The sequence below is a fragment of the Ursus americanus genome, chromosome 34, assembly GCF_024610735.1.
Source record: "Ursus americanus isolate L20-20 chromosome 34, mUrsAme1.1.p, whole genome shotgun sequence".
In the NCBI taxonomy this organism is placed as follows: domain Eukaryota; kingdom Metazoa; phylum Chordata; class Mammalia; order Carnivora; family Ursidae; genus Ursus; species Ursus americanus.
Window position 1 is genome coordinate 15,680,643 of NC_142160.1, and position 15,795 is coordinate 15,696,437.

At 38.9% G+C, this 15,795-nt stretch overlaps 1 protein-coding gene and 1 pseudogene across 7 annotated transcripts in view; both read right to left on the reverse strand.

The window, feature by feature from the left end:
* TRPM6 (transient receptor potential cation channel subfamily M member 6) overlaps nucleotides 1-15,795 on the reverse strand; it is a 181,359-nt gene that overhangs the window by 60,708 nt on the left and 104,856 nt on the right. For 6 of the 7 annotated variants that reach the window (XM_045781029.2, XM_087858787.1, XM_045781028.2 and 3 more), the window contains 6 exons: nucleotides 13,445-13,579; nucleotides 12,013-12,293; nucleotides 10,874-11,102; nucleotides 7,480-7,629; nucleotides 3,933-4,079; nucleotides 770-898 (listed from right to left, as the gene is read on the reverse strand). In XM_045781029.2, the coding sequence (XP_045636985.1) occupies nucleotides 770-898; nucleotides 3,933-4,079; nucleotides 7,480-7,629; nucleotides 10,874-11,102; nucleotides 12,013-12,293; nucleotides 13,445-13,579 (1,071 nt within the window). The remainder of the gene's footprint in view (nucleotides 1-769; nucleotides 899-3,932; nucleotides 4,080-7,479; nucleotides 7,630-10,873; nucleotides 11,103-12,012; nucleotides 12,294-13,444; nucleotides 13,580-15,795) is intronic. The other variant, XM_087858788.1, reaches the window with a different exon arrangement.
* On the reverse strand, nucleotides 13,586-15,719 carry LOC123781503 (F-box only protein 15 pseudogene; annotated as a pseudogene).

Here is a 15,795-nt window from a genome sequence, read left to right on the forward strand (position 1 = left end):
CTAGCAGGTGATACAGGTATAATTACTAAGAATACATTTACTTAGTGTATAATGTCGGTCGTATTAGCTGTAGGACAAACCAAGTGCATATAAATGCACAGACACAGAGATACCTACACACTGAGACACATACACATTGAAACGTAAAACAAAGTCGTAACTGTACAGTACGTAACTGACTGCAGTTACAACGGCGCGGATGCTAATTCTTTTTTTTTAAGTGACTTGTTGGCAAAACTAAAAATAAAGATTCTGTTTTATTTTGTTTTTTGGACTACCTGCCTCAGGGCTTTGCAGCTTGAATTTTCAAAGGTGTTCAGTAAAATAATTCAAAAGCTATAAATGAGTTCTTTATCTATTGCACAACTTTGGCCACTTCTGTGCCTAGTGTGAAATGGAACTGACAGTACGCAAGCAATGGTAGGCTACAAAGATCAATCTCATTAAAAAAAAAAAAAAAAAAAACCTTCTGGGAAATCAAATAGTTGGAAAGTCTAACAACAATTAGGCAGCATCACTCTCAGACTGATAGACACACTAGGACATCTTCAAAAACAACTGCTTTCAAAGCGCAGCACCAGTTAAGTCTTGGGCAAGGAGTAAGGGTTGAGATCAGAGATCTTCCCCTAAATCCCCTTCCTGTAGCAAGCAAATTAGGATCAGCATTGCCTGTCTCATCCCCACCCTTGACCCGTCCGTCCATGTTCACTGCGAACCCGCAACACCTCTTCGCAGGGGTGTAGAAGACAAAGGTAGAGGCACGACTCACCTCCCTGACTTTCTCAATGGCATTGGTGAAGATATAAATGATCACAAGCCACTCTTGCACGCTGGGCTGGGGCTGCATTTCCACCAACACAGTGTAAGTGAACAGCATGAGGAATGCCAAGTATGCCATCTGCGAGGGGGACACGCATTGCCCGGACATGAGTGAGAGTCGTAACGGAGAATGCCAAGCAGACACAAACAGCCAAGCAGAGACACACACAGGGACTTCCATGTCATAACATGGAAATATAACTGGGACCACCCTCCAATTATGGATAACCTGATTTCAAGGAAAGCACAAGAATCTGCAGTTTTCTATTCCAGGATTTAATGGAAGGAATGAAGGTCACTGTTTCCAAATGCATGGAAGGGGGAACCGTCTCATCTTGTTGGCTCCTGACCAGAATTTCCAGAACCCTGCGCACGCCAGCATGCCAACAAGCCAAGACAGAATCACACACTGTCCCCTCCATCTAAGCATAGAAAACGTGTGTCTCAAGTGCACCAATGAGCAGTATCAGTAGGTGCCTATTTTCAAATGTAATAAATTGTGACATTTACTTCTGCTGGGAGTTGGGTTTTTTTTTAAAGATTTTATTTTATTTTTTTCATTTGAGAGAGAGAGCCCGAGAGAGAGCACCAGAGGGAGGAGGAGCAGAACAGGGAGCACGACTCAGGGCTCGATCCCAGGATCCTGGGCTCATGACCTGAGCCGAAGGCAGATGTCCAACCGACTGAGCCACCCAGGTGCCCTTTCTGGGAGCTTTATTTTATGTTGATTAAAACATACTGGTTAGTGGGAAAGTATTGTCCAACTGTGAGTCCTTCTAATTAAAAGACTGTTGACATTTGTATCTTTAGCACTCAGCACTCAGCCTAACACATGGTGGACATTCAAGAAATGCATGTTTAATTACTAAATGTTTATATTAAACCTAGATTTCCAATATCTTCAAAGAATTAAGACACAGTAACCACACACCACATACATACATCGTGATCAATAGCTTTGCAATCTTATCTAAAGTCCTTATTTTCTTAAGATACATTCACGGAAGTACAATTGTTGGGCATACACTCAAAACCATGATTCATATTATTCAATTGTCCTCCAGAAAGGCTTTACCAATTCCCATAAAAACCAACAATGCAGGAGACAGTGAAGTTCTTTAAAAATGACAAGTGCATGGGGTTCACTGATCAACAGATACATCAAAGCCCCAGATCAATAAAGAGAAGTGTGTGTGTGTGTGTGTGTGTGTGTGTCTGTTCATTCTCAAGGAGGTGAACCATATTATTTTAACCTGAATCCCTATTTCTCAGATCTTTTTGAGCTCTACCTAAGTTTGGTATGTTACCCTCTCAATTCAGTTCTACGTAGAACATGGCTAAAACCACTTTTAACTACACAGCCGGGATGAAAAATCCAACAGGCAGTGTTTGGGGCAGGCACGATGGGTATTGCTGCCCCTGGGATAAAGAGCCTGGTAGAAAAGCATACAAGAAAGTTAAGGTAAATTCTATTAATTCTATATTTTTCTAGGTTTATGCCTCAAAGTCTAAGCATGTGTGATGACCACTTAGACACATAATTAAATAAATCTGTTCTATCAAACAATCCTTTTTTTTTTTTCATTTTTGTCATTGACTTCATGGTGACCAGATACTAAGCCACCATAGTTACTGGCAATATTGCTCCTGACACTCGATTTCCTTCCTATGTTAAGAAAAGAGCCAAACATGTTTACATTTTTGCTTCTTCACCATCACATTTGTAACAAGACAATGCTTCAGTAAAGCACACACATCATAATGTAGCAATGTGATTGCCAAGACAAAAACGCCTGTGCTCACTGCTAACGTTGTCCATTGTGGCGGGCAGACCCGGCTGGCTAATTGGTTGCATTTGTTAACTCTTCGTTGTTGTTATTCTATTTTCTGAGCTTTACTCCTGTCTCGAAGAGTTCGTCAGCTACGGGTGTCTGAGTGGTCCAGTCAGCTAAGCATCCGACTCTTGGATTCAGTGCAGGTCCCTGTGCGGGGTCTCAGGGTCGTGAGATCGAGTCTGCATCAGGCTCCCCGCTCGGCAGGAGTCTGTTTGGACAATATCTCCCTCTGCCCCTTCCCCGGCTTGCATGTTCTTTCTCTCTCTCTCAAATAAATAAATAAATCTTTTAAGAAAAATAAGAGTTCATCAGCTCGAAATTTCTAAGGACAGAAATACTTTTTTCCCCAATGATGTGACTACAGTTAAAATCTCGCAGAGCTACAATCAGAGCCTTTGGGATATTTTGTTGCATATTCACAAACATGGTGAAACCTCATCATTTCAAGGAAGATTTAATTTTTGAAAACAGAGCTATGCAATTATTTAATAAGTATATGCAATAAATGTTTGGATGGGCAAGTAAATATTTTGGAATATAACACATTTAGATAAATATCCTTTTGTAATCATACTTCAAATATTTTAGAAATACACAATCTTGGCCATGAGCAATTTAAAGTATATATAAGCATTAGAAAAATAAATGTGAAAAGCACTCATTACATTTAAAGTGCAGGTCATGATTTCTCTGTATCACTATGATCAATATCAGATGTAATATCTGTTCATAAATTTAACTTCTATAATTTTATTGTCCTCCAAATGGTGGGGGGGTCAGAGAGGGGAAAATAAAATAAAATTTTATTGTCCTCTATATATTTATAATCATATGTTATTGAAGACAAAAAGCAAACACTTGGCTTTTTTTTTTTTACGTTACACATTATTCCTAACAAATAAAAAATCAATTCAACTGCTGATTTCTTTGCCCAAGATGAGAAAAGATTCCACCCCCATCACTTAATTCTACAACCACTGTCATTAATTGCTCGTTCCACAAAGTTTCAAGTGCTTAGTCGCAGCAGAGCTAACAGGAAGCACTCAGGAAAGAAGAAAATGCTTGTTCTTTCACTCCCATAGTAGGAGAGATCTGCTTGAACCTTTCCTCACCTCCCTCCAATCTTCTTTCCTACTCCCTTTGTCATTCTTTTTTTTTTTTTCTCACTGCATTTCTACATTTTATCATGAGTTGGCAAGCCAGGCAGATCGTTATCAAAATCATCATTGACTACTGGCCAGCATGAAGACTGTATTTAACTGTTGCAATGAGACCAACCGTATAAAACCAAAACTTGACAATTGGAGCATTGTAGAACTCATAGATTTTCCTGGTCCATGGAAGGCTTTGGGGATCGCTCTTTTGACCGAAGTGCTGATTTTCATCTAGTTTCTCATCGGGGCCTCTTTCCAAGTCACAGTTTTTCTGCAAAATAAACGATTATTCATTGTCAGAGCCTTAAGTAAAACGCTAACATTTGCAAACATCCAAAATATACATTATATATACGAATATAATAAATATGTTAGGAATTAATTAGGCACCCACTTGCCAAATTATAATCTTAGTCTTGGAAGGAAAGAAAACTGTGTGTATTGTATAAATCTTTGACTTTTAAGGAAGGAGCACAGGATATCTCTGAAATGCAAGCTAAGTCTCCAAATAATGAAACCTAGTCAAACTAAGAATAGTTCCAAGGATTTAAAAATGGTCCCTGTTCCTGTTCTGCTTAGTCTCCTTGATCAGTATTTTAAAACCTAAAAATATCATAAAATCCCCAAGAAATTATTAACAGATAATACAATTATTTTCATAATAGAGGAGGACAAAATGGACACCCGTCAGTGATATAGTTTCCAATTCCTGGGCAAGTCGGGGCACGGCATTAGTTTTAGAATTCTGGCTTTGATAGTAGAGCTGCTTTGCCTGAAGCTCATGGACTCTCGGAGCTTCTAGAGTTCCTCGAACCCCCTGTGACAATATGCAAGTATTTGTGTTGTACATGTATTTTCCTAGGGAAAGCATCAAATCTTCCATCAGTTTCTCAAAATGCATGTGTCAGTCCAAAGAGGTTAGCCCTTGTAAGTGATGAGCAGTAAGAATCTGTGCGGCAGACAAGTGGTTGTGTGACGGACTACACAGGTGTGCACAGAAAAGAGCCTTTAAGGGGGGGGTGGTGCAGGGAGGGAGGAAAAATGAAAAGAAAAAAATCACTCGTAGCCCTGTTGCTTCTGGGAAGAGGGAACTTAGGGATGGTAAAAGAGAAGCCAAAGAGATGTTACCCTACTTTATAGAGCTCTGTGTGGTTCTAATTTTTAAACAGGAAATGCATTACTTGTGTGATCTGAAAAAATATTAAATGAAAGGAAAGGAATGTTCTCTGATGTTTCTTAGACTAGTACATGAGTACATTTCTTCAACCTATCCACAAAACATATCTCCCTAGTGTCACACCCACAAGACTGGTAAGTTTTTACAAGTCAAGAAATAAATCAAGTGTTGCTTGAATTGTCCGTAAAATTGATAAAATGCAAGCACAAAGCACAAAGACCTGTTAGAAGAACATCTATGTCTCACCTGTCTTCACTTTTCTCCCAAAATGTATAACACAAATTGTGTTCCTCAACTAATCAAGCACATGATATGTAATCAGCATTGTGAAATTTTCCACATCCCATCGAATGCTGACTCCGCCCCTACTCTCTGCTAAGCAACGTTCCAAACACAGAGCAGGTAATCAAAAACTATTGCTCCAGTTAAATTCAAAGACAAAAGAACATTGTTACTATGATTATAACCCATTCATAACAGAGCAGGTTTGAGACAGTTTTTAATAAATGTTTTAAATTGAATAATGCTGAGGTATCGTGGATATTCTGATTATAAGCTCCATGGCGCCAGGGGCCACATCTGCCTTCTTACTGCAGTGTTCCCAGAACATCGCATCTTGTCTGGCACATGGACGGGGGCCAGTAAATATTCAATGGATTAATAAATCAATATGGCCATGTCCAAGCCATCCAGGTGGGCAATGTCATAAACAGGACCACTACATTAGAGCCAAAGTTTAATTTTTCAGGGAACTGTGAGAACTTACTATATTTTTTAACGTTAAAAGCACGTTAATTGCCATTTAAGGAAGGAATTCCTTCTCTAAGAGTTTCCCTTTAAGAACAACTACTTAGTGGAATGTTCCAGCCATCTATAATGCCTTAAGAATTTGTGAGAGCTTATCTTTCCATGAAACTTGTAGGAGCCAAAAGCAAAGTTACATCCACTTGCAAAGTACTATTCGCTACCAACTGCCAACGTATTTACATATTTGTTTATAGATAGACAGACAAATAGGTAGGTAGGTAGGTAGGTAGGTAGGTAGGTATGTAGGTAAGCAACTTTCCCCATTGTTCATTTCAACAAACTAAATTCGAACACATAAATAAGCAAAATCAAACAAAATATCTCACATATGAAGACTTCATTTTATTTCTAAAGGTGTTAAGTCAACACTACATTTCTTATCTTTCCTTAAACAATTTTTTGAAATGGTCTAAGCTTATGAACCATATCACTTAGCCAGTACAATCACAATTGTAACAACTTGATTAGCCCAGCTTTGTAAGATAACTGCTCATACATTTCACAGAGATTAGAATGTTCCTGCCATCTCGTATTCTGAGAACCCCAGAGAGAACCATCAGGCTTAGTAAAGCGAGGATGGAAGGAAGGGGGAGAAGAGAGAGGGGGGGAATACATATATTCCCAGGCAGGCACGATAGTCAAAGTCTTTAACAACTGATCTGATAGAGGCATTAACCAATCAGAATGGATGCTCACCCAATCACAACAGATGTCAGCCATACAAACTAATTATAATTACTTATAATTACTTATAATTACTTATTTTTCATTGAATACTTATTGAGTGCATTTTTAAATATTGTAACAAATACTTCACAAGCACGGAAGCATATCCAATAAGATGCTAGCTAAAGATGCCTCATTAAAGTATTAAATACCAGGGAAGACATTCAGTGCACCTACAGTAATAAGTTTATAACTAATGATCCAAGCTGAGACATAAAAAGCAAAAAATACACGCGCAGACAGCATCCCAGAGACTCTCCAGTGAAGACAGCTTGCAAAAGCAGTAGCTCAAATTACCCAGGAAAACATATACATCCAGGAACTCAAGTAAAATTATTTGGTCACTGGATGTAACAAATAAAAAAAAAAAAAAACATCATGGAGTGGAAAAGTGAAGATAATGCAAAATCTAAACCTGAACCTTTTCAAATATTTTTAAGGATATGAGGCATCTTCATTATAACTTTCTTTTTTTTCTTTTTTCTTTCTTTTTTTCTTTTTTTTTTAGAGAAGGAGAGAGGTGGGGGAGGTGCTGAGGGAGAGAGAGAATCTTAAACAGGCTCCATGCCCAGCGCGGGGCCTGATGCAGGGCTGATCTCACAGCCCTGAGATCATGACTTGAGTTGAAATCAAGAGTCTGACGCTTCATCGACTGAGCCACCCAGGCGCCCCTCCTCACTGTAACTTTGGAGAAATAGTAACTCTATTTATTCTACTAGTTACAAAGGAAAATGAAAGGTTAAGCATCTGTCAAGATATAATTAAGACGTTCTTTCCCAAAGAAATGGGATATTTTGCTTAATCATATATGGGGGTTAATTAGATACATCATACATGCTATGCCTGGTCACAGATAATATGATGAAGGTCACTAAATGATTGTTTAACAAAGTCTGTGCATGTGTATGTTTGCGTGCAGTCAAAACCATGAAAACCGAGTGCACCATGATGTCGTACTAACCATATAAGTACTTTCCTTTGTGCTGGGGTTCTGGTCGCCATAATACCATGCAAACTGGAAGTCCTGGGACTGGGGAACATGTGACATCTCCGCTCGGCTTTTAAATTCCAGTGACAAAATGGTGGGTGGAAAAAGAATACTTATGATGATCTTTAAAAGAAAGCAAAATAAGTGGTAAGGATTACAACACATGGCACAAGTACTAGTCAAATCACAAAATGAAGATTTTAATGTACATGAAGCACCAGACCTATCCCTAATTCAGTTGATACCCTGATTCTATACATACTTTTTGACTCAATTCCAAATCTAGCAGTGTCTCCTCCAGAAATAGTCATAAATGCAAGCATATGTGTATAGGGACGAGCATCGCAGGGTTATGCGTAATAGCGAAAAATCTGTCAACCTAAATATCTATCTATAGAGGGATGGCTGGTGTGGGACAAGCTAACCGTGGAATATTATGCAATCGTTAAAAAGATGAAAACACTTTTTAGTATAATGAAAAGATACCCAAGTTATACTGTTAAATGTATAAAAGCAAGTTACATAATAATATATATAGTGTGATCCCATTATTGTACAAAAAAGAAAATTAAAAATTAGAAAAGATATGTGCATACACATATATGCATTTAAAGGTTTAAAAATCTGTATACATCACAGTTATTATTTATCCCTAGGGGCAGCGCAGTGAGAAGTATTATTTTTCAATGAACATGAGTATATGGCTTTCATAATTCTTTAAAGACATTAAGTAGTTATTATCCCATAAAACACATTAAAATTTATTCATATTATAAAATCAAGAATATAAAAACATACCAAGTGTCACCTTCTGTTAGAGTCATCTCACATTCTACAAAAATATCACTTTTCCTTGCCAAGAAACCCCAAGGAAGGTATAGACCTATACTTTTTTCATTATGTTATTATCATTCATGAATTTATTTATATGCTGTTCAAAATAATTTTTATGTTCAACTTGTATGGCCTCTCAGAGTAAACAGTTTAGGAGATTTACTAAATGTCGTAAAAATCAACTTGTTGAATACTACCTCTTTCAAGCTAAATTAGGCCTTAGTATTCTGGGATGTTCATGAGTAAATAAACTGAAGTCATATCCTTGTCAACTTTCATTGCTGAAATTATCTTTTGTTTTATTTTTTTATTTTATTTTTTTAGATTTTATTAATTTATTTGAGAGAGAGAGAGAGAGAGTACAAGCTGGCAGAGGGGCAGAGGGAGAGGAAGAAGCAGACTTCCCACTAAGCAGGGAGTCCTATATGGGGCTCAATCCCAGGATCCTGAGATCATGACCTGAGCTGATGCTTAACAACTGACCCACCCAGGTGCCCCTTGTTTTGTTTTAAAGCCTGATCTCCTATGAAGTTTTTCTGGACTTACCCAGTTCTGACATGGTTTTGTTTGTGTACATAGTATATGCTTTCTCTTCAGATGTAGAACCCAAAATACATGCAATCTCCAAGTCGGGAAACATCATGGTGACCAGGCACAATGATAACATTGCTTCCTAACCATCTCCCTGCAAAGGCTTCACATTCTGTTGCCTTTGTCCATCGCAGAACGACTAGCTCATGATATAGTATTCAATGACGTCAGTATCCCATTCCCAAGGGATCTGCTGGAGCCTATCACACTAAATGTACTTAAGTGAGTTTTCTCTTCCACAAGACCCTACAAAGTTTTCCTCTGGTCTTCATCCACTTGGAATTAGTTTAACCAGGACATCTTACAATTATTTGCAAACATTTTCCTAAAACTTATAAGCCGAGCACTGATGAAATAGGATCTAGGCAAGCAATGTCCAGCAGCTCAGAGATTTTAAGCAGCTGATTCAGCCTTCGTTGTTGACTCACGACATTTTAGCGCAAAACATCCCGTCTCGCTTCATTTAGGTCTCTTTATTGGTATAAGGCATATGAATAGCAAAATGGTATAATTTTCCCCATGACTGTACAGAAAACAGTCGTGGGGAAAATTATTGCTCAAACTTCTAGCCATCTATACCCCATCCTGTTCTCCACACATTTAAAAAGAGTTATTGTCAGGGATGGTGTAGCTAGAGGTAGACCCATTCACATCTCTGTTTCATCATTTCCAAGGCTGAAATCAAAATAGATCAAAGGAGAACTTCTTCTAGAAATAATTGTTACTTCTTCAGTATTTTTTAAAGAGGAATCTATGTGAAATAATTTTTGATTCACATTTCTCTTATTTTTGCAATCTTACTCCTGGATTTCGAATGTGCAAGTTCTTTTATATATTTTGCATAGTATGTCTTGTTTGTGTTTTCTATAGTGTGTCCAGCAAAAAAAAAAATTTTAAGAAAGTCACTCTATCTGGGACACACATTTTTAAGAATGGTAGAAAAAGTAAAATTAAAATATATCATCTTACATCGCTCTTAATGCTCGTGCTTTATCCCCTTTTATTCAGTTTTATCAGCAGATGTACTTCATAAGCTCGACCATAACCTAAAGCTTTAGGCTTAGGTCTGATGTCAAAACTTAAATGTCTTTAATAATTAACTAAATTACGCTTGATAATTCAAGATGAGAGGTGAAGCCAAACTGTAATGGATAGAAGAACCTGGAAATACATGTTTCACGGCAGCTTTATAAAATGAGCATCTATTCCCTCAAACATCATATTGGATGAACAGAACATAAATTGCTAATTTTATTTAGTGTATTATTGGTTAATATTCCTAAGCTGAAAATTTTTTCACTAAAAAGGCTCATTTACCTCTGTTATAATTATCAGAGGCCATGGAGTTTACTAAGAATGAAATCTTGTATATGCTTGTATCTGCTTTTAACTTCTAAGCACCTGCACAAGAGAATACCTTTTGATGGACAGAGCTGGTATAATCAGCCCCATTTCTGAAACTGTGGCAGTGGGAGATAAGGTCGTCGTCAGAGGTTCCACTGGGAAGATCCCAGCTCATCCATGAGAACCAAAGATACTAACTGGTTTTCCCGAATAGATTCTTCCAGAACAAAGGAAAAACGAACTCAAGTGTATAGACCTTCAGAGTAAACAAATATTAAATTCTAGAAAGCAAGTAAATATACTTTTTTTTTAAATTGAAGTATAGTTGGCACACAAGGTTACATTCGTTTCTAGCATACAGAATAGCGATTTGACGCCTCTGTATGTTATGCTGTGCTCATGGCCACTACCACCTGTCTCCATACAACACAATCACAATACCATTGACTCTATTCCCTATGCGCTACCTTTCATCCCTGTGACTTACTCATTCCATCACTGGAAGGCTGTGTCTCCCACTCCCCTTCACCCATTTTGCCCAACCTCCAACTCCCTCCCCTCTGGCAACCACCAGTTTGTTCTCTGTAACTCAGTGTACCTTTAACCAAGAGTTCTTCCTCATTTTCAGGCGCCCAGTCCACATGTCTGTCAGTAGCATTTGGGTGCAAGTATGTGAAACGAAGGGCCGCAATCTTCCAGACGCGGCCAGTTTCAGACAGGTAGAATTGCTCCAGTTCTTGAGTTCATAGGTCAACAGTTTCATGGCCATTCTTTCATTCTGCTTGAATGCCTTCTCCAGCACATCCAGGGCAAGCTGGCCGAACTGTCTGTGATGACACAGCGGTGAGTGGCAAAAACAAATGCAGGTCAGAGTCCCAGAAACATTTAAAAAGACGAGCTAAAAGACTAGCTATGCAACTCGGGAAAGAGCAATACAAAAGAATGAACAGCAACATAATAACCTCAGACTGCAGAAGCTATTTCAAAATGGTTGCTGCTCAGGAAATGGACGTTCTCCCTTTGCAGGAGGGTTTACACTGCAGGGTACAGACTCTGGTTGATACCAGGAGCAGCTGAGCTATCTACCCATGGGGAGAAGCCTGTCCACACCACAGAACAGAGTACATATAGCTTGGTTTGGGGCTCCCTGACAAGACCAAATAAAGAATTTTTTGACAGAAAAGACTGTCCAATACTGAATAAGGAAATAAGGGAAATCGTGGGGCCACCTTTTTAAAATTTTTTAAAATTTTCTAGAAAATACATAGATGACTTAAGTCAAAAAACCATTTCCAACTTTTCTACCTTCTGGCATCATGCTCTGGTTCTTTGGTACCTAATACATTTATTTGTTTCCCCAAGAGGTACTAAAAGTAAACAAGTTTACATTTAATTTAGTGTCAAAGAGCTTGAGAGTTGGAAGGGACTTTCAAAATCATTAACTGAACCTTCTGTGTGAAGAAACTAGAGTGCCCAAATCTGGCCAGCGGAGTTGCCCAGTCAGTAACTAGCTGGATGAGGACCAGAAGTCAGGTCTCCTGCCTGGAGGGCCGCCTCTCTTCCCTTTATCTCATAAAGTGCCTTGAAATACCTAAAGACCCTTATTTATAGGAGAGCCCAGGAAATGCTGGGCAACAAGCCCACGCATCTTACAAGTTCTAAGGCGAGGGAGATAAAAGTGTCTAACCATTCTAAGAACTGTCGATGCTTAGTATGAGGTGAAGAGAGAACTCCTACTTTGAGTAATTTTTCAGCTCTTCTGAGGCATCATCCATCATGTTGCTCTCCTTCGCCTCATGGGCCATGGCTCGGTAGAGTTTATAGGCAATCACTGCCTTGACCGTGGCCTCCTCTCCATGCTGCCAGAAGAACATGGCCATCTTCTGTCTTTTCATTAGCACAGCCCAAACCAGCAGGTCATTGTAAGGGTAAATAAAGCCAGTAGACTCCGGGTCATCGGATATACTTTGTTCTTCTTTTGACTTCTTCCTTGATTTATGAAGGACTACAGACTTTTCCTGTTGGAAAATAAAATAGGAACAGATTCCCAAAGAGTCAAATGCATGATATTTGACCTAACAAAATATATCCGGTGTACTAAGTAATTTTTAAATGTCTGAAAAGAGATGGAAATAATAATACAACTTTATAAACCAGAAACCAAAATTTTGGTCTGCTAGGTTATCTATTTCTTGTTGTGTCTGATAGATCCAGGGTCCACAAGCTGAGATACCTCGTGTTCATTCAGCACAACGTAAAACACCATTCCTTTGGGATAGACCAGTAACTACATGACAATTTTCAATGTCTCAAGGAAATGGGTTGATATAACGTATCGGATAAATGAGAACTATAAAAAAAACTCTAACTTCACTTTATAAATAAATTCATCATCTTTCCCTTAGAAAAATGTCACTAGTATTCATGCATCCAAACTGATTGGTTTTAAGTTTCCTTTCCTTTATTCTGATTATATTCCCCTAGTAATAGTAATAGGTAATGATGCAATACTATTCTCTACCAGATAAACTAACCCTTTACAGCTCATCTCAAATGTCACTCCCTAATCCCCATGTTCTTATATAACACTATGTATGTATTTCTATTTCAGTATTCATCATACAGCAATATGGTTATTATTTTGGGGGGAGAGGGTCATTTCTCAGTCATTGTTATGCCTTCTCCACCCACCTGCATCCCAAATTCAACCCAGCACCCAACATAATGCCTGGTAAATAACAGGATTTGATAATTATTCTTTTTAATAAAAGGGGATAAGAGAGAAAATTATACATTTCCTCTATTTCTATAAATAAAAGGAAATTTGTATTCATTGATGGTGATCGAGGGTAATTTTATAAAATATCCTTTCATCCTAGGAGCTGTGGAAAGCAAATCTCTTTCAGCCAACAGAGGAACCATTTATATAGAAACTCTTGAGCAAAGGATTCATCCCCAAAGGAAAGTGGGACTGAGGTAATGCGGGGAGCGGTGGATTAACAACATTGTTCACATTGCTCAATTGTTGTTATGCTGTTGACTTGCACCCATCTGTTTATGGTCCTTGCAACTGGCCTATTTGTAGCTCCCTTCTCCAACGTGAAATGAAGAGATGGTCTAGCCTGCAAGAACAATTTTATTTTCATGTCTAAAAAGAAATAAGCGGTACCTTGAATTTGTAAGGCTGGGCAGTTCTAATGAACTGGGAATGCAGTGTGCTTTCTGCAGATTCCTTTCTATTTCCTGAGGGGCGTCTTCGGTGGAGAGGGGGATGGGAAAGGCTTTGAGCAAAACTGGTCACTCGCTGGCAGGTGTTATTTTTAAAATAAAACAGAAAGGGAAAAGAAGATTATCATGGTAACAATTAACATTTCATTTCTAGACAGTAATGAAAACAAAATACAATATTGCGTCCTACCAAGTATCCAAAGGTTCTGCCTCCAGCCCATGATTAGTATTTAATTACTCACCAAAAAAAAGCCTCTCACGATCTCCTCCTTATTAAGCACACTGTTATTTCCTAACATCCTAGAGAACGTGCTCTTTTGTTCCCTATTATATATCTGCATTCCTTCTCTATGTGGGAATCCCATTAAAAATCAATGGATTTTCTATACCTGGAACAAGTTCAGAATAGGCAATAAAGATTCACAGTTCTGATAGGAAAAAGTTCCCATTCACAACTCCAAGGTTAAGTTAGAAAGGTATGGAACTTCTCCAGATGTTATGCATCACCACTGGAATTCCAGTGATTAGGCCCAATGACGACATAATGTATTGCGTATCACCATGAAGCTTCATCAGTGAGAAACTTTGAGAAGCATTCTTAAAGGGGCTGATATAAAAACGGATGATACAAACCATTGGTTTTCAGCTACTTTATTTTTTGAAATAAGAAGGCATCAAACAGACTACTGCTTTATTTCAGCTTCCAACACCAAGAACAAAACTGGTTAGTCCAAAATAAACAAACAGCAAGAATAATTTGCCACCTCCTGCTAACACTTAGTATGCTGCCCCAAACCAGTGGCTTGTTTTTGCTCTCCTCAGGTAAAGGGCCAGGCTGACAACGAAGTACTCTGTCTCTTTAATCCACACCAGCATCATGCACATCTTTTTCTTCTGTGTCCACATAGTCAACATAGTAAACCTGTCCCAAGAAATTAGGACCATCAGAGGACCCAGAAATCTCGTACAAACCAGGAAACTGAAACACCAAAAGGGTTTCCCATATTACCCAAAAGAGTTATGGCCATTATAGAACAACTCTTTATACAGCCATAGAAAATATCAGTTCCCCAAGAGAGGCCATCTTTTCCAATAAGAGGTAGGTGTTCTGTGTTATTATTGGTAGGTGTTCTGTGTTATTTTTAAAACTTACAACAATAAGCTTCACATATCCATTTTCAATGTATCCTTTCTTGGTAAAGAGATTGAGAAATATGCCACGCAGGTAGAAAATTCCACTGCTGTGCATATCAGCATGGAGTTGGTAGCCATGCAGTCCATACTCCGGGTTGTCATCCAAAAGGGGGTGTGAGGACATAGCTCATAGGGGACAGTGGTCGAGCCTAATGTGCTCTTTTCCACAAAGTGACGGAAATGAAGATCTGCTGTAACAAAAGCCAGTTCTTCCTCCCTCTTCCACAGCCCCACCAGGAGGCCTGGGTATAAGCAGAAGATCCGAATGAGTCTGTCCCAGCCATCATGGTGGACTCAGTTAAGTTACTCAGGTTGTACTTTGCAACTAAAGAATGCCACTGAGGCCCATTTTTGGAGGGGGTTTGAGACTGGTTCATAAAAACTAGTGTCATACCACACAAATCTAAAGTTGACAATGTGGCTAGCTGTGGCAAATTCTGGCCATACCACATAATCGTCACTGATGAATCATTTATGGAAAGGTCAATGCACTCCATGATGTATTCTTTTCCAGTTTTTTCTTTCAATATAATCACCCGACCTAACCCAGATATTCTGAGGGCCTCTTAGGTTTGAACTGGAAGGCCTGTGTAAGGGTTGACAGGTTTAAGAACCTGAGCTAGTGCTGTTTTTGCAGATGCTCTTTGTTCTGTGATAGATTCTTTCTTCCAATACCCATGTTCTTTACCCTTGACTGATAGTAAGTTCATAGATACAGCGGTCTTCTCTGCTGAAATAACTTTCCAATTAGATCTTTTAGGTGAAAAGGCAGTTGAAGAGATTCTGATCCAAATAAAAAGGTCATTGGCCAGATGATGAAAGAGCCTATTCACACATCCAGCACACATCAGGGTCCCGGCATCCAAGTGGGAAAAGATCTTCGCAAGATTTCTGAAGGCATACTATCCAGAGACACAGAAAGGTTAGCGGAGGACTTCTCACAGTGCTTTCCCTGCCTCGCGCACTGCCTCACAGAAGTGCTGCCCGCTGCACATCTGAGGCCTGGCCCCTTTCTGAACCCACCCTACAGGGCTCAGCGGCAAATGCAGTGCCTGGAGGCCACGTCAGTGCTGCCCGAGCTACTTTATTTACTCATTT